Source organism: Onychostruthus taczanowskii, unplaced genomic scaffold (assembly GCF_017590055.1).
Source record: "Onychostruthus taczanowskii isolate IOZ18803 unplaced genomic scaffold, ASM1759005v1 scaffold27, whole genome shotgun sequence".
Lineage (NCBI taxonomy): Eukaryota > Metazoa > Chordata > Aves > Passeriformes > Passeridae > Onychostruthus > Onychostruthus taczanowskii.
The window spans coordinates 5,387,000-5,412,074 of record NW_024500017.1 but is presented as its reverse complement, the minus strand read 5'-3'; the positions used below and the strand labels follow the sequence as shown (position 1 = coordinate 5,412,074).

Genomic DNA, 25,075 nt, shown 5'->3' with positions numbered 1-25,075 from the left:
AAATTCCCCATTCCTCATGCAACACTCCAGACCAATGGTAGCATTATGGGTCTTCTTTATTGTTAACTGTGACTAGTGTCTGAAGCAGTGGATGGATTACTGCTGCTTTAAGTGACTCAGATGACCTGGGAGCATCTTGAAACTTCCTCCACCTCCTTCCTGTGAGGTAGAAAGGTGTTAGACACACAAACCTCCAAGTTCTGTAGGCACAGTTGGTTTCTTGGACACTAAACATGCATGCCTGTATAGTAACAGCACTTCTGTGTGTCTGTCAATGTATAGATGGTGTTTAGATAGAGTGTCTTGCAGAGATGTATTTTAGAAGCAATGAAGGGGCCAAGGGGTGAAGCGTGTCATCTTGGGGCTTCCCTGCTGGGGTGCAACATTCTTCAAGTTCTTGTCCCTTTAAATAACTCAGCTTTCAAATACATACAAGGATTGTGCTCCCAAGGATTGTGCCCATGGATTTCAGCCCTGTGTAGGTGTTCTTAAGTCAGGTTAGCTTTCATGCTGACATACACAAGAATTTACTTCAGTTTCATCAAGGTTAGCTCATCATAAGTCTTAGCAGAGTGTCAATTTTTTAATAAGATATAAGAACAGTTGAGTTAAAAATCTGGTATCTCAGCTGAAAAAAGAGGCAAAATATGTTGTTATCCAAGTGGCTTCCAACCAAGTATGGTCAGTAAAATAAAAGGAGTCTGCCCCCATCATAACAAAGAATTATTGCCAACTTGAAATACTAGACTTCTCTGTGGTGAATAAAGCCATTTGTTTGCATTCTGTATGGCTTCCATTTGCAAGATAAGTAATCAAAGGAAGTGACATGAGGCATGTCTCATGTCTGACCACAGGCATGCTGTCTTTGAAGATTTCATGCATCCTTTCCTCCTTGGCTTCAGCAGCCTCACCAGGTGAGTCAGGTCCTTGTCAGCCCCATGTCCCCTCTGCTAGCCCCATGCAGGTGCTGGGTGCTCTCACACACCTCAGAGGTGTCTCTATTTATTCAATCTGGATTGAACCCTCTAGAAATAAAAGCTGCAGTTTTGCAGCTTTGGCTTTCCCACTGCATGATTTGGTTTTCCCAGTGCATGCTGCCCTGGTAGCTAACAGATTTTAGAAGTGCTCTGTGTTAAGGTGTTCCATCAGCCACAAACATTTTGAAAACATTAAAACTGGACAGTGTAAAATTCAGCCATGAGACAACCACCCCAATATATATTTTTCTCTTAATTGTGCGTTTCTCTGTCATGGTGATGAGCATTAATAAATTGGATAAAAAAGCAACACTACTAGAAACAGGAGGGACTTTGTAGGAGAAAAAGGGGTTTAATTTTGCAGTTTAAGTAACTGTCAGAGCAATTATCTTCACTATGGCCACTTGTTTGTAATAGGAAAAAGTAACTGTGACTGATTCTATTAGGATCTTGTTGTCACTGCAGGTTTAATCCCAGATGCAGAAAAAAAGGTTTGCCCCTCTCAGTTTGGAAAGAGTAACAGAATCATTGCAAAGGCTGTTGACTAAGCCATAAAATTTACACATATTGTATTATCCAGGATAGAATTCATACAGAAATTGCTTTGATCCTGATAGCACCAAACCATCAGGGACAAGCAAGCTGACAGTGTGTGTTGCTGTCATGCAGCTGTTAGACACAGAACAGCCACAAGGATTTGGGAGAATGACAGCCTGGCTGGCAGATGGCAGATGGCATTTGGAGACACTGATACCATTCTCTGAGCAGGCAAGGAGGCAGTTGGCAATTTTTCAGCTGTATATTGTGATTGATAGAGAAAAATGCTCAAACAAACAAAAACGAGAGGCACGTCTTACAAAACAGGTGAAGAAGGAACCTTGCAGACAAAAGGAAATGTCTTAAGGTTGAACTTTGCCAATTCATTTGTCAAAAACGTATTTATCAGCCCCACCTTTTTATTACCCCAGCACAATCCCCAGTGCTTGCTGATACAGCCCTGCTGCCAACATGCCACAGCTGTTTGGTTTAGATGTGCCCATCTACTCTGACCTGTGTGTAACAGCCTTTACATTTCAGAGAAATTTATACCTGAATGACTGAGCCCCATTACTTTAACTTTACTGAAGAAGAGCCTGCAGAAGAATCCCTTACTTTGGTGGGAGGATGATAGGAGATATTGAACACATCATCTGCTAAAAATGAGATATCCTCGCCCTGAGTGGCCTTTCTCAGTTAGACAAGACCTGACCTTGCCTACGAGTAATTGCTCTTTGTTTCTTTTGCTTAGCCATTATATTAAAGAGCTGTAATATTTGGAAGTTTTTCTCATGGGAGTACCCACACACTGGAGTGAAATGGGCTTTTTCTGCTTTTTTGCCCTTTCTGATTGATGGTCGTGAGCTTTCTCAGCAGGTCAACCTTTTGTGACTGGGAATGTTTGTTTTAGTAAATCAGACAATGGATGAAGTACAAATGTAGCATCATATTTTCAGTCTGTCTTTGGAAGTAGATCAGGATCAAAATGCAGCAGCCTACTCCTATGTTTGTTCTTGTGTTTTATTATTCTCCACAGCTGGAAATGCTTGAGATGAGTGATGAGGTTTGGGCTGTCTTAAGGACTACTTTGGGTGGGAGTTCAGAGTTTCTTCTGATAAAGGATGTTATCCTGACAACATGTGATGCACTAGAAGGTTTTAACCACAAGATTTAAGAACACATCCTTTTTTTTTTCCCTAGTCGTTACTGTTAGTCTAGTTAACCCTGGATTCCAGTTGCATTATAGCTCATTAAAGACTTCTGCCACGATAAATAATTAATCTTGAGTTTGTAAAAAATTAATCATGTAGGTGCTGATTTGCCAAAAGCTGTCTTCTGTGGCCCAAGTGTATTAGATACAGTTTAACCACTGAGATGCACACCCTGGTCCTGTTGTTTGTTACGCTAACAGGGTGTCTAGATGGTTTGGAATATTTCCTGGTACATGGAGAAAATAAATTTCCTTCTCCACACAAAAGATAAAGAGAGGAATCACAGAACTGGAAGGCACCTTGAGATGTCAACTCACTTAACCACTGCCTAGAGCAATAATTAAATATCTGTGAAGAATAAGAAGCTCTGCCCAAACCAGTCCTGACAGCTCTCACAATGCTGAGCTGGAGAATGATTCATTAGCTGGAGACAAGGCTCCCCAAAGCTCTTTGAACTGGTGGCTCAGTGACTATGCATGATGAGAACTGAGAAACCTCAACAGTTTATATAGCTTCCTATCTAGGGTGGGTTTTCAATTGTTTTGTCTTGTTTGTTTTTCTGGTATTCCTATCCTCACCTTTAGGACATTATGGATTGTTTGGGACTTGGCTTCCCAAACAAACAGGATGGAAGAGGATCCAAGGTGCTGCAATATGGATATATCTGTTATTCTAGCTAAAAACATTGGAACCCACCAGACAACCTTAGATTAATTTACTAGCAAGGTGCTAATCTCAAAATTAGTAGTGCCTGTTATGTTTCTTGTAAATCTTAAGAACAGAGCAACTGTATTAGAAATCCCCTGAACAAAAGACTGAGGGATGAACTCAACCCTTCTAAGACACCAGAGAATACACACAGTGTTGGCCCATTGTGCTTGTGCCCTTCACAGGAACTGATGGGCAAAATCAGGCAGACAGGAGCTGTAAATCTCTGGGAAATCAGGCGGAGAGGTTGCTGGTTCTCACCTGCTTGATAGAAAGGAAAGGTCAGGATGATGCACGTGGAACTAGTTTATGTCATTCTTTTTAAAACCTCATTTTTCTCCAATGCATTTTTTTTACGTAATTAAATATATGTGAAGAAGAAGAAAATAGGTGGAAAAACTGCTGTGTTTGTGTAGCCCACCCCCAGTGTCCACTGGTGATGCTCTCAGGTATGTGAGATATTCACACAGGTTGATGGGTGCAGGCCCACAGGAGACCACTGATGTCTGACAGGCAGCAGGCAACTTACCCTGGGACATCTCTAGCAGCACCAGAGACCTATGTATAAACAACTAAATATTGCCCTGAATTTTATTCCTGATCCCACTAGACTGTATGAGTTAATGTTTTAAAGAGCATGGCTGGGTCAGTCTGCCCTTTCTCTCTGCTGCCACTTTTAGATTTAATTTTTATTTCTGTTAAAAGGCAGCCAAAGAGAAGCTTGAAGTTAGAGATCCACTAAATAAAGCACATAAATTGTACCTGGCAAAAATGAAGACTGGGGTGTGCACTCAGCATACCTGCATCAATCCAGATCTTTTTAGAGCTTTGCCTGCAGCTACTAGAGCTGCATGTCATCTGCTCTGGTCAGCAGCCACACTCCTTCTGGCTCTTCCCAGTGATCTTCTTTAAGGGTCTGTGCCTGCATTTATCCATGTACATCATCAGCATCAACCTCTGCTAGAGTTGCAGCAGGTGACCAGCACCCTGAGCAGCTGCTCTTTTCTTGTTGTTTTTGTTCTGATTGCTCCTCCCTAAACCTGTTCCTGAGCAGGCTTGTGGCATCTGCATGAGATCATGGAAATATAGCTGTGATTGCTCAAGCTGTATTATCAGCTGTTTTCAGAGGGCTCTCTTTTGCAATACAGGAAACAACCTGACATGTTCATGGCAGCACTTCTGTTCTTGTCTACTGACAGATGAGCACTTTGTATCTGCTGCAAGCTTAATTGTCTTTAACCTGAGGAAAATACTTTTAGATTTTTAGGAATGTCTGCAATGTACTGCAGCAACTTACCAATGCCTCTACTGATGCCTTGAATCCATCAGAGCTCTTGTTCCCCCACGCCCACCACATCCTTTTGGGTTTGCTGACCTTTGCTAAATTGTTTATTTGTGCTCCATAAGGGTTCCACATGATGAAACATCAAAGAAAAATCTACAAAGATTCTCTAAGCATTGAAGATCATCTTCAACTATAAACTCATCTTACAGCTCCCTAAAGTCACACCTAAATTATAGTAGCAAAAACTACTTGGTGTGCTTTAAAACAATTTAGAACAAAGCAAGTTAGTTTTAGATCTTTTATAAACTGTCCAGTTTAATATAAATAAATCTGTGGCAATTCTAGCCAAAGAAAGGGAAACAGATTATTGTCTGAAACATGCTTGAGTGAGACAAAAAACTATTCAGGATAAGAGAAAACAAGTCGACACAGGCCATAAATACAACTGTGCTGGAAGTGAAAAGAATATTTTTTACCATCAGAACTCTGGTTACATTAATTAATATGGAACTATAGGAGAGAAATTAGAAGAAAATTAAATAAATGAGTGGATGGAGCTGGACCAGTTTGTGAAAGCAAGTTCCCTTACATCTTGTGTCCAGCTTCAAAGTTGTTTGCAGTCTGTCCACCTGATATTTCAGACTCCACATCATGCCCTCACCAAATTTGCTAGAATGCTTCTAAATCAGTAACTAATCTAATCTAAGTTCTAACTCTAAAAAAAAAAAAAACTATATTGAAGTGGTCCTGCCCATATTTTTAGAAGAAAAATCACTACAGGTTAAAAATGGTATTAAACATTGATTGATTTTGCCATGTATCCCTTACAGGAAAATCCACTTGTCAAAATCCACAGGGTAAGGAGTGCAGCTCTGAAACAGCTCTCCCTCTCCTGCACTGGGAAGCTGTGTCAGTGGGAAGGTCAAGGAAGGGACTCAGCAAGCAGTGAATTTTAGCCAGTGCTTCTCAGATGACCCAGGAGCTGGCTTTGACAGTCACTTACCACAGTGTCAGATTTCCCTCTATAAAGATGATGCTGGTATTTCACACAGTACTAACAGAATGGTATCCCCCAGGTGCATCTTTTAATGTTTTGCAGTGATTTTTTTGAAGACAGAGCCTTTAGCAGAGCTGACTCAATAAATTCCTCCGGTGCTTTAAAACAAACGTGCCCTGAACATTGAAATAGGCCTTCCTTCCTGCATGATTTTTGTCTTGAAAATAAATGTTTCTGCCAGGGCCTGCCCATGACCAGGTGCTCCTGCAGTAGGGTTGGGGCAGTGGCAGCTGCAGAGGCAGCAGCACCAGCATGATGAGGGCAATTCCCACAGCCCAGCACTAGTGGTGGGCAAGGCAAGGCAAAGGACAAACCAGCGCTTGCCTTTGTGTGTTTGTGCAGCTGTTTCTGTCCAGGCTGAAGGTCTGAGAAGTGGGAGACAATCCCAGATGAAGCCTTTTTTCTTCTCACCACTGCACCTTCTGTCCCAGGTCAGGAGGCAGTGAATGTGAAGCAAGAGTTCTCAACTCTTATTGTTGCAGGGAATGAGAGTCTGTCAATTAGAACAGCACTTGGATAACTACAAAGTAGTAAAATATCCACATTTTATATGTTAGCACTTTTCTCTGTATTTTGTGCTACAGGATTTTCCTTTTCTCTGTTTTTTCAGCTGCTTCTTTGGTCCTTTTGGTTTGCTTTGCAAACAACTCTAGAACAACTTCAGTACTGGCTGCCTAACACAGATTGCAAGACCTACCATAAGCATACTAACAGTACAGAGCCAAAGTAATGGTATTTCCCTGGAGCCTTCTCTTCTCCATGCTGAACAGCCCCAGCTCTCTCAGCCTGTCAGTCCATTTCCTTTGTACATGATGCCATTGAAGGAGAAGCACCTGCACTCTTCCATAATAGAAAACTGTGAATGGAATTCTTTTTGAGTAGTTATCAGTGCATCTGTGTTCTAACTCTGTGTTTTTCCCTTTCCATTTTGAGCCAAACTGTTGGGAAATTTGGAGACTGTTAAATAAAATCTCCACTAGAAAATATTAGTTATGTATATGCAACTATTTCCATCTTGTTTGAAAGGTTTAGGAAAATTTGTGTGGAACATCTTTAAAAGCCACATTTGTCATAATGATGGGGCAATCAAAGTGTTACCTTGTGCTGTAGAGATTGTTATCGTACCTTACTAATTGTTATAGTTGTAAAAATAACTGTGCATTTCAGCTACCATCAGCAGTAGGTTCTATCCTATCTGGTAACTGCATTAGAAAAGCCAGGTACCTAAATGGCTTCAGTCAATCACAAAGGCACATTGGCAAAGCAGTGTAGGGACTGGATTTGAGCTTTCCTCCTTGAGAACTGACCCCTTGCCTTTTGACTGAGGACCCCTTTAGCCAGAGTTGTAGTTCTTTCACCAGAACTAGTAAATGACAGCCTGAAACTTTTGAAGCATGCCAACAAACAGACTTTCAGACTGTATCTATGCTTGTAAATAAAACTTCTTGTTCTCTGGCCTGATGGGCATGTGGCAGAGCATGGCCCACAGCCATGTGCCTAAATTATCTTTATTCCACAAGCAGAATGATGTTCTGCCAAATGTCTTTCAGGAATGGTCTCTGCCCTGTGCTACCCCCAGAGACAAGGAGGTTAATCAGCCATTTAACCTCTTCTGCTCCTCAGCAGGCTGGTGGCATTTTCAGAAGGACTTAAAAGCAGACTGCCAAGCCCTGCAGTATCATAACTCTTAATTAACAGTGGTGGTGCCAGTGCCTGGAAGCCCTGCAGAGCAAGCAGCCTGATCCACATGTTGCTGTTTAAATGGAAATGCCAAAGCACTGCCAGTGCCCACTCAGACCCCGAGTCTGTGGTGTGCGTACTGACTTGTGCTGCTTGACTTGTGCTTCTTGACTTAAGAACCTATTTTCTACTACTGTTTTAGAGTTTGCACATTTAAAATATTTGAGTAATCATGTTAGAGGAGCTGAAATTGTTGCTGTCATTGTGGTCTCAAATAATTCTACCCTTTTCTGAGAAACAGCAGAGTGAAGGGTGTACCAGCATTGCAGCCCCTGTGACTCACAGCTTGGGAGATTAACAGCTAACTCAGATCAGAAGGAGCAGGCATGGTTTTCTGTTTACATTGATATGTCAGGCAGTAAACTGCTGCAGTCGCCATGGACTTTGAGTTATTATCCTGTCCTTGTAAATTTAGCTCAAGGTAGCCACATGTATTATTTTGCCAAAAAAAAAAAAAAAAAAAAAAGGCAAAATAACCTCATCAGCAACAACAAAAACCCCCAGCTTTATCACATTATGTATCTCCAATTATCTTGTTAGCACAAATGCATCAATACAAGAAAGGTTTTCAGGAACATTTTTTATTCAGATGATTGGGAGTGTTCACTTAAAAATGTACTACAGAGATAGGTCCTGCTTCTGCTAAGGTGTTTGTATTGGCCTGTTGCTAAAGTGGTAAAAACCAATAATATTTGATCTGGCATGAAGATCTCTAGTATGAAATTATCCTTAAATTCTTTGAATAAGCCAGAACTGGCAGAACAAAGTTCTATAGGTCATGTATATCTTATGGTGACATGTTATGTAGGGTGACATACACATACATATATATATATATATCTGGTGACAAAGTTGTATAGACCACTGTGGATCCATTCCAGGAACCCTAGGGATAGATACAGTATTTCAGCAAAGCCCAGCCTGAACTTCAAGGTTTAGATGGCGTGAACAAAGACCAAGCAAGGACCTGGCCCAAACTGCTGTCTTTCTAATTGTTTCCCACATGTCTGCTGTGTCTCTGTCTTCCCAGTCAGCCCACAAGCGCCACCACCACGGCTCTGACACAGAGCAAGATGCCAAGAAAATTCACAGTGCCTGCAAAGGAGCAGGTAAGAAAGACTTTGTAGATGTTTGGACTTTGTGCAAAGGGCAGATCAATATTATAAAAAGCATAATCATGAACTTAGGCAAACCAACTGTTCCAACCAGTTTTAGGTAATCTTTATGCTTTCTGTCAAATACTGACTCAAATAACATTCACGCCCATGAAGATAAATGGGAAGGGAAGCCAGCTTGCTCCTCAAAGACTGCTAAGATCTAGCTTGATAATTGCATGCCTCCAGAGCATCAGGATAAACAGGGTATTTGTTCCCTGTGACAGGAACCTCAAGCTGCCAAGTCTAATTTGGCAGTCATGGGGTCCAGCTAGTCAGGTTAGATTAAGGTCATGGTTAGATATCCTTTCTCAGGCCTCCATATTTCACCTCCATATTTCATCAGAACCCACCGCAGCTCCCTCAGCTGAAAGGAATTTACAGTGACTTCAACCTTCACCGTGATTTTTAACTGAAAATAACTGTCTCTCACCATCTTCTGAGGTAGTTTGAAGTAAGCTGCTTGACTGCACTGATGTGAGTGAGGAATGCATTGTGTTTCATGAGACCCTAAGGTCCATGGAGGTGACAATGTTCACTAAAGGAAGAACATCCAGACAGCACACAAGATCAATAAGTTATTAATTCACTCCAGTTATTTGCACAGTTAACATGTATTTAAGCATCTCTTCCTGGTATAGCAGTGACATTCAGAATCAGCTAGTTAAGTGTTGAATTTTAGGAACTTTTCCTGTTGTACCAACTGAGCCCTCTCAAGACAGTTGCCAGAGGACTCTCCTCATTGTGAGTTTAACCCAGTATTATCAAACAGGAGTATAATTCCTTCTACAATTGGACTATGCCTTCTGCCTTGGATCTAAGCAGGAAGAATTGGGCAAGATGCCCTAAAGTTGTCCTCCATGTACCTGGTGGTAATAGAGGGATGAAAACATATCAGCTGTTGCTGAATACCAGTATAATTTGTATCTTTATCCTTTGTGCTGGTTGCTACTCAGAAACCCTTGTTGGTTCCTGCTCCTGAAAGCCTGAGATGAGGCACAGCACAAAGCCCAGAGGTGGCCACACAAAGGCATCAGATGGCAGAGCTCAAGGAGAGTGTGGGGCAGTGACCGCCAGCAGGATGTGTGGGCATCAGCAGACCTGGCAAATGTCCTGATGCCTTTGGTCTGCCATCCTATGGGCGTTTGGGCAGTGCCCACCACAAGCCAGGTCATGTGTCTGTCCTGGCTCACATTCTCAATTTCAACACTTGTCATGAAGAAATAATGCCCGAGTCCATCTGCTGGTCCTCAGATGGAAGTGCACCAGGACACCTGTGCTAGTGTCACAGCTGCCCTATTGTGTCCTTCGTTCATCCAGGTGACATCACTGTGGTCCTGTCTCTTTTTAGCTATAACAAATGCCTCCCAGCAGTTCTGTTTAGTGCAAGCATCCGTTTATATGGCAGAGGGCAACAGAAGTGCAAGAGCAAGGTCACTGCCTTTAGGAAGCTTCTTCAGTCCATTGCGTAAGTTAGAGCTCAAAGCTGACAGGGCTTTTCCCGTGGAGAGGGGCTGTGTGTTCAGCTCCCCTCTGTGATGGGCAGCACAGCAACTGCATCTCTTTGGCATCCCACACTTCCACTTCACTCTGATTTTTGCCCAGCAAAAAAGCATTGGCAGAGACAGATCATCCAGGCTGGTTCCAGATCCTTTTTCCTGATTCCGTTTTGCAAAATTAAAACCAGATTTTTACAGGCTGTACATCCAGGCTTCTGGTAAATGAGCTGATTCAAACACATCCTTGCCTGCCCCAGCTCTTGCCCCACTGCCCTCACTCTGTTGTGCCAGCACAGAATTCATGCCCATAACAAACTGGATCTGGTGGCTGATCACTTGGGACTGCTCAAACAAGCATTGTCACCAGAAACGTGTATGCCAGCCTATGCCTGGCTCCTGATTTTAGGAGCAGTGTCTGCCCTTCTCAAACAGAAGACTCCATTTCTTTGTTATTAACAGCATGAGATGGTGAAATTTTATTTTATTGAACATTGTAGCTAACTACAATTAAAATTATCCTCAAAAGAATCTTAGGTGCTACAAATCATAAAGGTGGAACCACTGGGGATATGTGTACAGGAATTTTTTCTCTTTAGAGGTCACATTTTCTTTCCTCTCCATTAGATTCCTGATTATAAAGTCCCTATGTACAACTTCTTTTTCAGGAACCAATGAAAAAAAAATTATTGAAGTCTTATCAAGTCGAACATCGGAGCAGAGACAACAAATAAAACAGAAGTACAAGGATTTGTATGGCAAGGTATTTTGAAATAAGTGGCCTCCCTATTTGAAACCACTGTCTCTGAAAATGCAGCCTACAGGCCTCTGCTTTTGAAAATATCAAGGGCATAGTGCATTTAAGGAGGACACCAGTTACTTTCTGATTCAGCAATTTATCTCCTAAAATACTGATTATATTTCTAATTTTAGGCCTCAGAATCTTCTTGAAGTCAGCCTTAACCAGATCAGAGCATTTTAATCAAAGCTGGGAGAGCTAGAAAATAATTCATAACTGAAATAGAAAATATTTCAGCTTATGTTCATCTTCAGCACATTCAGAAAAAGAAGTTAATGTAAAAGGGAAATTATAAGTAAGAGTCCCACTTAGACCAGATGCAAATTCAGACAAACTATTTGATCTCACACAACTTTATTTTTATTGAATTTAATAGAGATAATAATGATTTCTTCCAGTGATGAAGTGGAACATGTTGCAAAACTAAGAAGTTTCATTGGGCACTTGATTTCTGCAGGAGGCATAAACTGCCCTGATGATTTTGTGTGTAAGAAAAATAAAGCTTCTAAAATATTGTTTCAGTAAACAACTGAATCCTGCAGACCTTATTATTAAACTGGTATTTTCTTGGTGTCTGCTTGCTCATTAATCAGTGTCAATAAGACAGCACTGAAGACAAATGAAAACCTTCTATATGTAAAATTTACAGCAAGCATGATACAGATTTTGGTTACTGTAAATACTATAGATTTTGTTCTATAATGAGAGTTAATACATATAGGCATTAGAAATTATCAAATGCCATGAAACATCACAGTGTCATCAGCTCACAGGAACACTTCTACTTTCCTGGGCAGGCTGAATCTCCTGGGAAGGAGGCACAAGTGGTACCATCTCCCTCCTGCTGCTCCAGGAACTTGCAGCGTTTGTGGGGTGTGTTGAAACTGCTCCAGCACAGATGGCAGCCTCTGACTGGAGCAGTTGAGTGTTCACGTGCAGTTGTGCAAGCAGGAACTTGAGCATAATAGAGCTGGACTTCTCATTCAGGGTTCTGACTTTGTCAAGTGCTTCCCATGCTGCAGGATATGTTAACTGCAGACAGTTCAAACACACCCTCAGCTGGCATCCTCAGCATGCACCAGCCAGCTCTCCTCCAGGGTCTTACTGAATTTGGATTTAAGGTTGATGTGGGGGTGTGTGTGTAAAAATGCTGTTTGCTTGGCATAAAAGCACCTTGCAGAAAGCTGCTGCTTTTTCCAGGACGTCAGGTTTAACCAAAACTGACAGAGAAGATTCTTAGTTTGATCCCCTGTGTGGCAGCTCTTTTGAATGAGGAAGCTTCCACATATTGTTTCAGATTAAACTCCTGTTAAGTTTTTCAAAACAATAGTTTGCATTTGTTTACACAAGTAAGAGTCATAACTAGACTGATATTGGCTGGTGTTTGAAGATGGGGCAATCATTTCAGTCAATCTGAAACCAACATTTTTAGGGAACTTAGCTTCTAAAAAAAAGTCTGTGTATTTTAAGGCCTTTTAAAAATTGTTTTGTCACTTTTTGGTATAGAAGGCACTTTTAAGTCATTAGACAATGATAATAAACAAAGTAAGAAATCCTCTAATCTCACCTCAGCTTTTGCACTAACCCTCCTGACTGCCCCCACAGGAGATGGAAGAGGACCTGAAGGGAGACCTGAGTGGGAATTTTGAAAAGGCTGTGCTGGCTTTGCTGGACTTGCCCTGCGAGTACGAGGCCCGAGAGCTTCGGAAGGCGATGAAGGGAGCTGGGACAGATGAGTCGCTGCTGATTGAGATTCTCTGCACACGGAACAATAAGGTTGGAGCACCACGGGTGACCTTCCTGGGGCAGCAGGGCAAAGAGCTCACCAAGAGGATCCGTGCAAGGAGGAGGAGGGATCAGTCCAGCTTCTGTGGCTGAAATGCCTCTTGCCAGTGTTTGCCATACTAGAGCTGAAACTCTAACAGGAGCTAAGACCAATAAAATTCACATTCCTTCCTTTATCCTATTCCTACCTGCCTTGGATGGCACAGAGGCAACACTGGTGAGAAGAAACCCCAGATACATGCTAAAAAGCAGCTTTGGCATGCCCTGATGGTTCAGAGGTACAGGAACATGATCCTAATGAAAAAAAAAAAAAAATTAGTTAGCTCTTGCCTAAATGCAGGGAAAACCAGAGGGAGACCTGCATGAGTCAGGCACCCCTCAAAGTGCTGTCCTCAATGGGGACTGGGAATTCATGGCTTCTCCCACCCCCGTGGTTGCTGCACCTCACGCACTACAGGCATGCTGCTGAATTGCTGGTGTTTTGTTTGCTCATTTATTTATTAATTAATAAGACATATTTTATTTATTTGATTATTACTTTATTTATTTTTTTGTTTTCCTAGGAGATTGTAAACATAAAGGAGGCCTACAAACGTCGTAAGTTTTTTCTTTCAAACACCTTCATTTAAATCCTTTCTCACTGGTTGAATTCTCACAGACTTTTTTTCTTCGCAGTGTTTGACAGGGATCTAGAGTCTGATGTTAAAAGTGACACCAGTGGCTCCCTACAGAAGATATTGGTCATGGTGCTAGAGGTAAGGCTGGGAACTGTCCCCTTATGCAGCTGCCTGGCAGAGATATTTCCTTTTTTCCCTGAGTCACCATAATAAGTATTGTCTGGTAAACAAAAGGCATTCTTCAATATAAGAGCCTTTAATATCTATGGCTTTTCAATATATACAATTTTTGCTTATGAAATCACAGATAGTTTTATAAATATTGATACTCTGAAAATAACAGGATTGTTTTACTGTTATTTCTACCATGGTAAAAGCTAGACTACCCATTTGAGGTCAGTGTCTCATTATTCTGAATTTTGCCCCAAAACACTAAATCTTGTTTGCATTTCAGATGCATTTCAGAATTCAGATACAGAACAACTAAGAAAGAGATTGCTGTTGTGTTAGTTTTTCATTCATCAAAAAAAGCTTATTTTCCATTAGAACACATTTTATTTTAAACCCCTTTCATGAAAAAAGGAAAAATCAATACCTTCATAAGGACACATTATAACTAAGAAAAATAGAATCACAACGAGAAATGCAATGTGGTGGTCAGTCTGATCTGACAGCCCTGAGACATGAAAAGACTGAATAAATAAAAGAAGCTTTAATGACATAACAGTCACAACACTAAATACATCACAGTATGGATTCTCATTCTGGGAAGCATTGGTACAGCTCTTTCCAATCTCTTGTATACTTTCAGGAGTAGTAAATACATTTATTATTTGTTTGGTTTTTTTCATCGATAATTTCTCCCAGGGATGGCAGTGTTGGTGAATGCTCAGAGTACATAAGTTAGTCAGGAAAACATTTCACAGTTGCCAGGGCACATCCAGCCCTGTGAAAAACATCAGCGCTTCACTGCAGGTCCTGGGCACCCTCCTGCTCCAGGGGCATCAGCGTCGCAATCCCCTGAGGACCCCGGCACATGGCACATGAAGCTGGGGACAAGCACTACACGAAGGGTTCACGGAACCCAGCGAGCCCCACCGTGCCCGTCCCCGGGCCCGTGTCAGCAGATGGCAGCAAAACCCCAACCCAAATAGCTGTGAGGGCCACCAGCTGAAACGAAACCAACGCTCCGTTGGGTGTTTTTCACGGTTATCTCCTTTTCTGCAGGCGACCCGAGATGAGACCCAGCAGGTCAATGCAGAGCTTGCTGAGCAAGATGCCTCAGATCTGTATAAAGTAAGTGCAGATGTGCAAAAATCCCTTTTCCCTCCATGCTGTGTGCCAAGGGCTACCTCGGGAGGACTAACAAACCAAGCACGGGGGCAATGGCAGCACAAGGAGAGGAGCAAGGGGGGCATGGGCTGGAGCTGGATGGATCAAGGGCTCTGGCTGACTTCATGTCTCTACTGTGTATGAACAAGTGCTTCCAAAAACTAACATGTGCTTTTGAAGGCTGGAGAAGGCCGTTGGGGAACAGAGGAGCTGGCTTTCAATGTCGTCCTAGCAAAGAGAAGCTATAGCCAGCTGAGAGCTACTTTTCAAGCCTATGAAAAGGTGAGTTTGTCTTCTGCAATGTGGGTTGCATAGGCCCTGACATATAGATGCAGACTCTACAATGGCATGTAATAATCTGAAGAGCCTTTTCCAACTTAAATGATTCTATGTAGAGTAGACAATCCTTTATCTGCCGTTTTATAACTTCTTGAATGCTTTAAGAATCTTGGAAAACATATTTATACAACTGTATCCTGAGCATACAGAAATAGGTGATTTACAGGAGAAGGTGTATCTTCTGCCAGTGAAGATCCCATTCCCCTTCATAACTTACACAATACTCAGCCAAATGAATGTCACAATGTCTGCTCCTTCCCACAGCTGCAAGGCAGTGTACCCCCCCCCCCCCCCCCACAGCAAAGGGATAGGTTCACAAACTCCTGCCCTGAAGCAAGGCTTTGCTTTTCTGGTCTTTTCTTCTCCTTCTCCTAAACAGAGCCTGGCACAGTGTCTCCTCCTCTTCCCGCCACTTCACACACATATTGGCTGAGGAGAAGCTTATCTCCAGCCTTTTCCTCTGTGCCCACACTGGGCAGATGGCCTGTACAGGTGCTTTGCTGTGCTTTCCCCTGTCTCCAGGCATAAGGCAAAGTAGGCAGCAGGATCCTGGCTGTTAGTACTTTTCCCAGTACTGTCACCCAGCAGGGACATTTTACTCATGCCTGGGCCTGAACCTGACCTGATACGGAGATACCTTGCTTGCAAATTACCTCTGAAAGTCAAAGCAATGGGAGATCCAAGGTCCTTCTCCTAGCAGCAAGGTGGAAGCTCAGCAGTGACATCTCAGGAAAGAGTCTCCCTCCAGCCTCTGGCTCACAGTCCTGAACTTCCCTGGGAAGACTCTGAGTTCATCAGAAAACTGTAGCCTTAGGCACTGAAGATGAAAAGAGCTCAAGTCAAAGCCATGTTTCAGTGTCAGCATAATAAGGAACCAATAGCTACAAAAACGTTTGCAGCTTAATCCAAATTTTGGGCTGCTGCTGGCAGGAGAATAAACCCAGTCACAAACTGATACTCTCTCCCTTAGAGTGGCCCATACCCTAGGGGTTCAGTTAAATGCTGCAATAGCCAAGCTGCCTTTGCTTTTGATTCCTAAAAACTCAAAGCTAAAGCAAGCAGATCAGGTTGCCCAAACCAACCCACCACATCCTGCCTGGCTGCACTCGAAGTGGAAGTAGGCCAAGATTAGAGCCCAAATCTTGCAAACACAACCTAAACAAGTAATGCAAACATTCTCTTCATCTGGAGAGATACATGGGGCATGATCTAAACCAGGTGGGTGCTTTGCAGAACTTAAGCCCTAAAGCCTCACGTGGGGTCCTTGCTGCCTTGTACACACAGTCTCCCAGCTCTGACCTAAAAGCCAGAGTCTTGAATCGTGCAGGGACATCCTGATACACAAAGCAGAGCAAAGTAGAAGTCTTTGAGGTTCCTGAGTTCACAAAAGGCAGGATAAACTCTGTTTTGAAGAGACAGTCTGCTTCTCCAGTTCCCTACAGAATAATACAAAAACTTTGGGACAACCACGGTGCTTGTAAACTTTGCCTGGGAAGCCAAAGACAATAAGTAACAGAACTTCACAGAGTTGGTAAAGCTCCAAAAATTATTTATGCGAGAGGCATCCACAGCCTTTGATAGAGGGGCTAGAGAAAGCTCAAACAGTTTCTGCTGACCAGGGGTCACTCAAGAAGAAGCTGCAGCTTCTTTGTCCCAGAAGATGTCAGATACCTGGGACTGCATGATGGAGATTGTCCATCACATAACCATTGTCCCTCACCTGGCTGCACAGACCTTCTCTTGGTGCCAATGGGTCTGTGAGCACTTACATCAGAGGAGAACTACATTTTCCCTCAAATTACTCCTTTAAAAAGGCTCTAAAGGATCTGGATTCACCTCTTGCCATTGGATCCTGAATCTGATGCTGGTTTGGACAGTGGGAAGACATGTACAGACAGAAGCTCTTATGGCTCCTTTTTGTTCTCATAGGTGTGTGGGAAGGACATAGAAGAATCCATTAAAAGTGAAACATCTGGAGATCTGGAGAAGGCTTATCTGACTCTAGGTAAAATGCAATAGTTTCAAGACCTTTCTTTTCTAGTTCTTGCTGTCACCTGACATTGATCATTGGGGGTCTGTGTACAGCCTGGCAACAGCCATTGAGTTACCCCTAAACTGAGCTAACATATCTGCCAGGGAAAAAAGAGACAGTTTTCAGTAGTGATTTGGACTCCTTATTTTTAAAACTAAAACTTGCCATACACAGCTCCTTTCCACAGGAAAAGCTGAATGTTTTGCCTCTAAAACAGAGTAGCCACCTCCAAGATGCCTCTGGGACAACAGCTGGTGATAACATCCAGCAGATGTTTGGGCACAATGAGAAGTGTGCTAGCCAGCCACCACAAAAATATACAGGGTCCTTGACAGCAATTTAGTACTAGGGTTGGCTTTGGCCAGTGTTTAAACCTGTGCCCTGTGTCATTGGTATTGCTGTTACCCATCTGGATTTAGGCTCTCACAGATCTTCCTCCTGTGATCTGCAGAGTGAGCAGCTACCCCAAGAATGGATGGGCAAGAGGAACCCCATGGGGGTAAATGCTCATTCTCGTTCATGTCATTTTCACTGTGGAAAGGCTGACTACTCAGTGCTGGTAATCTCTTGTGGAAAAATGGGCATCCCATTCAGACTCCAAGACTTCTCCTTGCATACTTATAGGGGATCAGTCTCAGAATAAAAGCCCTGCCAGCTCATATGTCTAAGCATAAACACTAGAGTTTCCTTTTCTTTCTTACTTATTTAATTCTGCTTGAAGTTGTATCACAAACTGGAAATGTACAAGTATAACGAGGCCTCTTACTGTTTTCTTTAGTCAGCTGTGCCAAAGACTGCCCAGGCTACTTTGCCACCCTTTTGCACAAGTCGATGAAAGGAGCTGGGACTGATGAAAAGACCTTGATTCGCATCCTTGTGACCAGGGCTGAGGTAGGGTACCCTGTGTCCTGTAATGCCTCACATCAGCTCTGGGAGAAATACAAATGTAGAGGGTATGGAGTGAGTCCTGATGGATCATGTGCTCAGCAAACCCTTTTCAGCCCAGTGACATCAGTGGTCACACTCTGCTTCTGTACCCAGGCACCTCTAATTTTGATATTGCATCTATTTCTGTTTTCAAAGGAACTAAACCAGGAAGCATGTAGGCAATTTCAAGTGGAGCCAACTGTACCTGGTTAAAACCAACCCATGGGGAGGTCTGGCCCCTGTAGGATGTGTAGAAGTAATTCCTAGTTAATTAATGATAAAGCAGCAGTTTCCAATTTGAGAATTGCTTATAAACATATGTTGCCAATTTTCTCTGATTCCAGCTGGGAAAAACAGATGGGGAGGAGGGAAGAGAAATACAAAACCAAAGGAGTTAACTGTCATTTTAAGAAGCACCAAACTTCACAAGACATTTGTATCTTTAAGTATTCCTTTTAAGCTGTGTAGATTGTAACCCCAGGGCTGTTTCAGTTGCCACAGAGGAGGAACCTTTCACAGGCAAGAGGAAAGCATATTTCTCAATGATCCACAGTGAGAAAAATTAGGCTCCAGGGAATACCCTGTCACTAAAAAGACACAGTCCAGTCATTATAGCATTTAAAACCCACAGTGACAAAGATCAGACCTGTGCTGAAGGTACCTTTTTACAGGACTGCTCCAGATAAGGAGTTTGTTCCTCCCCCAACAGTAACCAGAAAATTACTGCTATGGGTGAAACAACTCTTTTTTAGCCATACTCCTGGGACATGCCTCTTTCCCTGTTTGCCACCAGGGGATGGTCTCAGAGTTCACAGTGACCTGTGTGTTTTTCCAGTACCAAGGCTGCACTGGGCAGAGATTCTCCCAGCCTTGGCATAACTTTCCATACAGGCCCTCTTCACTGTTAGCATCCCCTCGCCACCATCTGACATGGGCTTACTTCGAATTCAAATGTTAAGCTAAAAGTCTTCCAAGAATTTTAACCCTCCTGCATTCTCCTCTCCTACTCCCACTCGGTGTGGTGGGCCTTGAATCAGGGGGGCTGGCAGGGGCAGGGCATGTTACTCAAAGCATTCACCACTCTTCTAAAGAGGCTCTTGATGTCTCCTCAGAGCGACCTGCCAGCAATAAAGGAGAAGTTCCAGCAAATGTACAAGAAGCCGTTAGCTGAAGCTGTCCGATCTGACACCTCTGGGGACTTCAGAAAGTTACTGCTGGCAATTTTGCACTAAAAGCCCATCAAGAATGAAAAGGCATGCTGAGCAGCCATCTCTTGATTAGTTTCCAAAAAAAAACATCCAAAAAATGTGGCATTAGCACAAAGAAAAAAATCCATTTTCTTTCCAGCTGGGAAATATGTTGCCAAGTAATGTTGGATGTGAGGTTTATGTTATGGCTTTCTTGCCAAATGCCCTTAAGCAATAAAGACATGTTGAAAAAACTAGATATAAATTGACCTCTTTGTGTTTGCATATGTGGAGGAATCTTCTCTCATTGTTTCTTCTGGGTAGATTTTCTGTCTTTCTCTCATTCTGAAGATTATCCCTGCTCTTTCCTAAATTCAATGAATGTCATGCCATGCCATTACAGTCCTGCCAAGAGAAAATGGATAGTAATTTCTTCTCAGCTCATTATCACAGCTCTTTAAACAACCTGAGGGCTATGAACTAATGATTTAAGTCAGGCCCTGATTAAAGTCCTGCTGTCAACAGGGAAGGCCAGAGTGATTTCCCTATCTGTGAGTTGCCCTCTCAGCAGTCACCTCCTAAATTATCCCATGAAGGAGTGAAAGACTTGCAGTCCCCACCAGGACCACGTCCTGGGAGATGGTGCAGGAGCATCACAGGGAAAGAGGAGGGTCTTTTGTGAGGTAGATGTCAGGCAGGAAATGCTGTTCCCAAAGAGGAAGACGTGGGCCTCTGGACAGCTGCATGATCTTCATCCTGGGATATTTCCTGGTCTGATCTCATGGCTCACCCTGCTTTGAGCAGGAGCTTGAATTAGAGACCACTGGAGTTCCCTTCCTCCCTGAATTACCCTAAGAACTTATAAACATATGAGCGAAGATGTACATGAAAAAAAAAAAAAAATATAACAGAACCTGACAACCAAGAAGAATTTAGGTCAAGGAGATGAGTTCATGAGCGTTTCTCTTTGTCTGGCCCCTTCTGCCTCTGAAGTGCACCAGCACTCTGCATGATGAAGGGTCTTTCAGGCCCTCTGAGATGTGATGACTGATGCCATCATATTCCCATTGAAAATAGTATTTCTGAAGCCCTGGACCTGTTTCTCCCCTCTTGGATCAATGTCACAGCAGTGGCTCCTGGCCATCTAGTTATAAGATGGGGCAGTACAAATGAGACATGGTAAAGATGTGTAGCTTATTAGAGCAGTGGTTGGTGTCTCACAAAGGTGTAATAGGACGTTGTGGCATTTTAAAGGCCTGACCCTTCTTTAGGAACACTTCTAGCTACCTAAAAATATCAGAGGCAGATCCTGAATACCTAAATGCCTTTATCACAAGCATTTTAATGTTCAGACCCAGCAAGCACAGAGCAATGGAAGTATCTTCTTGTTGCTGTTGCCGTGGGTCTGTAACCAGAGCTATAGAAAAGATAGATGAAGATACTTTGGTGTCCAATGATAGGGTGATATTTTATCCTCCAGCACACTGTATGCTCACACCAAGATAAGGTACCCATTCTCAAATGATGTAGTTTGAAGAAAAAGCCAGTGGGTGTCTGAAATACACAAGAAGTAGCTGGTTTAGGCAAAGGATTTGTTTTAAAATATTCCAACAAAAGTGCCCAAAGCTGTATGAGTGGTTTCTGTGAAACCTCTAGAAGCTTAGCACTCTTTAAACCAGCTACGTCCTTATTTAATGTGAAGCACATAACTTTGGCAGCCAAAATTATTTTTGCCTGAAGACTGTTTTAATTAACGCTAGTAGATCATTCTGACTAAAGAAGAGTGCAATTGCTTTCATCTTAATCTTTCCGTCTTTAATTAGAGATTGTCCTGAAACCAAGCCAGGAGCCCACACATCTTCACACCCACGTATACTGAGCCAAAGTCATTATTGAATTACATGCTGTATCTCTCTATCTGTACACAATGCAAACAGTGACTCTTGGGAAGTTGCTCTGTGACTCCAATGCTGTAAAACTTGTCCCCATGCCTTTATAAGTTTAGGTCAGGGGTTCAAGACCAGTATCTATAGATGCAGCCTGTTGCCCTTGCCTACGAAATCAGAACCAAGCCCAGATTCTTAAAATAAGCCTTAGTTCAGCATTAAGTATCATATCAATGTGAATGGCAGGGAATAGGACTCAGGGAAAATGTGTTTGCTGAGCAGCTAAATAGAAAATTAATAACATAGTAGTTACAGAAGAATGAGAGAGAAAGACCATAAGAATATCTGGACTTAAAATTATAGGAAGAAGATCAGACAGCTGGCAAGTAGCAGCAGCAGAAGAAAGTTAGCAGATTTTTCTGTGGGCAAGAGACAGGATTCACAAATTGCAGCAAAAGAAATTCCTATCAGACATACGGAAGCAGGTTGTCCAGAGAGGTTGTGAAATTTGTACCGTTGAAGATTTCAAAAGTTCATCTGAACAAGTCACTGAGCAAGCTAATGCTCCCAGCCTCGGCTGAGCTGTCACCCCAGCCAGCCACCACTGCTGCTTGAGGCATCTTCCCATCCTCTCCATGGCATCTGATTAATTATGATCCCTGTAATTGTCTCTTTATACAATGAGAAATGTTAATCCTGTGTTTTCTTCCCTCTCCCAGTTTTATTAAGACCACAATAAGGAATATTTTTTCTTGTCCCCTGTCAGTTTAGACTGAAAATTTGGGTAAAGGGATGATCTGTCTCTTGATTGCTGTGGGGGTTGGTGGTCATTGAGACAGTGCACATAACACTGAATAATCTCAGTGAAGTCTCTGTCTTGAGCAGTCCTTTTTCTTTATCCATATTTGTTCATTTTCACCTGAATTGTAATAGGATCAGTATATGAGTTTTAGAAATTGTCTGACATCACCAGTCTGTGTGCACCTGTCTGCTGGCTGGTCAGATTACAGCTTTTTTTTCCGCTCTGTTGCTCAGTGCATGACATTTCATCATCCTCTTGCATTAAAACATAAGAAGAGTTGCTCTGGGTTAGATCAAAGGTTCAATCACCTCAATTCCAAAACTGAATGATGCCAAACACTTAAGGAGAAAGAGCAGAAGGAGCAGGATGAGTGTACAGCATTACAACAACATGGTTGTTCTTTGGTAGATGCTTCCATTTTCTAGAAATTAGCCACAGATGGAGTTTGTACAGCAGCAATTACAGAGGGTCACAGTTTTTAATAGCCCCCAATAGCTCCAGCCCATCAAGGGCTATGGGGCACCTGCAGCATCACATCTCAAGGTGCTGCTGGGTCACATACCCTGTGAATGAGGCCACTTTCCCCTTTGTGTTCAGACAAGACCATTTTCTGTGCAAGATCTCACTCTCATGGTAATGCACTAATTTTGTCTTCCCAAAAGAAAGACCACTCAGGTCTGGTTCAGTCAATAGCATACTCCCTAGAAAACTTGCCTCAAGAGCTCATTTAGAAACTGATTTTATCTGACAATTTAGACTGTCCCACAGCAGAAACAGCTCCACCCTCTCATCAGGGCTCATAATCCACCTCCCCTGCCCACCCCCCACTGTAGAGTGGGGGGCATACAGGACATATTGTCTTTGGCATGAAAAGTGATTTCTAGTCTATTTATAAAGAAAATCCTAACTAAGCAGTGCTGATGTGCCCACTTGGTTGTAGATGTGTCTGAAGCCATAACCTGTGGGAAAAAATATGAAGAGAGTTGTGAGGCAGGCAGCAGGAGCTTTATTTGTCAGAAGCCTTGGCTCTAAATTGGCAGGGACCTGTGTGGGGACTCAGCAAGGAGCATCAGCACCCTCCCCAAAGCAGTAAGCTATTTAAACAGCACACTCTGTACTCTGGGCTAGCAGGAATTTGCGTAACTGTGCAAAGCCATCGAGCCTGGGATCTTCTAAATAAATGCCACATTTATCAGTGTCTGAAGCACAAGAACATCCCACCTAGACTTCTCCAACCCCGTAAGCCAGTGTCATTAATGAAGTCAGATGGCATTATTTTTTTCTTAAAGGGTTAAGAGAGTAATCCACAGCCACTGCCAGGAAGAGGCAGAACTAAATAGGCAACAAGGAGTTAGAGCCAGAAGAGAGATATAAAGCTACAATCAATCATCAGAATGGACTGCAACAAGAGCATATGCATACAGAGCAAGAAAGAGAGTGAGAGGGTGTTTTGTTTGGGTAGCTAATGTTCCCTGGACAAGGAGAGAGAAAAATTCTCCTTTGGGTTTTTAATGCCACTCTAAATATTTATAGCAAGATCATGTCCAGCTGATGAGTTAGCAGCAGCAGGGAGTAGGGAGGGAGGGTACATTTTCCCCAGCACCCCAACATCATTCTTGGGTCATTTCTTTACTTGATAAGAGGGGAAATGCTGTCAATTGCCATGTTTACCCTGGAAGTGGCTCATCTGCAAGACTCAAGTCCAGTGGCTCCTGCTCTTGCCCTCCCTCACCTTACCTCATACACGTGTGTGCACACACACAGATTGTGTGGGCAGCCTCCAAAAAGCTACACCAGCCTGACTCCACCTTGTCTTTAACATGGGGCTGGGCCCTCAGGCGTTTGATTGCCTTCAGGCTTTTCACCATGTCAGAAAGGCCATGTACAGCATGCCCATGATGCAAAGCTGCCATTTTTAGAGGAACAGGTTGCCCACATCCCTGTGATCTGCTGCACCATGGACACAGGGGCAGGAACATATGGAGGACTGCAAACACCAGCATGGCACGGGAGTTGACACGAGGCAACAATGATTTTTGCTCGTCTGCCTCGCTGTGACTAAATGCAGACATGACTCACCCGTAAGCTTGAAAATATGAGAAGGACTTTTGTTTTAACCTTGTGTTTCCCTGTTGTAGGGATGCTTAGAAACTACATTTTGGATTCAGCCCCACCCTAGAACAAAGGGAGAAATCTCAGCAGAGATGAGGAGTTCACTTCGGTTACCCAGGCAAGAGCAGCCAATTCTATTTCTCTTGAAGCACGCAGGAATTTGGTATAGAGATGGGACACATCACACTTGACCTGCTGAAGACCCTGACAGGGCACCAGCTGGGGTTCCGGAGGATCCTCCCCTGGCACAAGGCGTTTGAGTGATCCCAGCTCTGAGGACAGATTTAGGCTCATCATCATAGATGCCTACCATGGGAGTGTTAAATATGGGCACCCACATGTGATTGAGGCAGCTGAGCACCTGTGGACACCCAGCAGTACCTGGAGGACTGTTCACTTGCCCAAATACAGGTTGTACATACTGGTGATCTGAATTACTTGGCAGACTCATTTGTATTGACTAGACCTCACTGCCTGCAAAAGGAGCTTAGCTTGTTCACGTGCAGCCATCTGCAGTGAGGGTCCCCATCAAGGTGTGTGCCCTGGGGAGCTCTGTGCCACCCTGGGAATTGCCACTCTGGAATCTTGGTTTCCAGCTTGCTACTCACTGCAGCAACCTGCTCCAGTACCACTGAGCATCCTCAAGGCATCTGATTGAGAAGTTCTTTGGTAGGGGTTTCAGAGAGCTGAGGTCCTTAGACAAAAGGCCACAACCTGGTGTTTTCTATATGAAATGTCAAGCAGCATCATAAAGATAAACTGCTCTAAGAGTGAACTTCACTTCTGCTTGATGAAGGTAGCTGGGCTTTCCCTGCCCACCTTGGAGCAGCGCTGGATGCAGGGGTCCCAGTGCATCTCCCACCACACTGCAGCAGGCTGATGCTCCCCAGATCTCTCCATAGGGTGGAGACACGGTCCATCCCACCGGAGTCCCTCGAAGCACTTCTCTCTCCGCCTTTCTCCATGAACCGCCGGTGACAGCGTAGCGCGAGGCATTGCAGACTGTTTACAGGCTTCTAGAGTTCCCAGGCACTTCAGGACAGCGTCCTGCCACTGTTTCCAAACGGACAGCCAGGACTTTTATAAGTGAAC

At 43.2% G+C, this 25,075-nt stretch overlaps 1 protein-coding gene and 1 long non-coding RNA gene across 2 annotated transcripts in view; one reads left to right on the top strand and one right to left on the bottom strand.

The window, feature by feature from the left end:
- ANXA13 (annexin A13) overlaps positions 1-19,430 on the top strand; it is a 23,201-nt gene extending 3,771 nt beyond the window's left edge. Inside the window, exons 3-12 of the mRNA XM_041407604.1 lie at positions 8,546-8,624; positions 10,834-10,928; positions 12,570-12,740; positions 13,313-13,346; positions 13,425-13,504; positions 14,594-14,662; positions 14,879-14,980; positions 16,967-17,042; positions 17,848-17,960; positions 19,109-19,430. Coding sequence (XP_041263538.1) covers positions 8,546-8,624; positions 10,834-10,928; positions 12,570-12,740; positions 13,313-13,346; positions 13,425-13,504; positions 14,594-14,662; positions 14,879-14,980; positions 16,967-17,042; positions 17,848-17,960; positions 19,109-19,228 — 939 coding nt within the window. The 3' untranslated portion in view covers positions 19,229-19,430. The remainder of the gene's footprint in view (positions 1-8,545; positions 8,625-10,833; positions 10,929-12,569; positions 12,741-13,312; positions 13,347-13,424; positions 13,505-14,593; positions 14,663-14,878; positions 14,981-16,966; positions 17,043-17,847; positions 17,961-19,108) is intronic.
- LOC121337470 lies at positions 11,330-25,075 on the bottom strand. The gene is made up of 3 exons (XR_005952899.1): positions 24,803-25,075; positions 15,691-15,854; positions 11,330-13,043 (listed from the first exon to the last, which is right to left on the bottom strand). It is a non-coding gene; the product is annotated as an uncharacterized LOC121337470 (long non-coding RNA).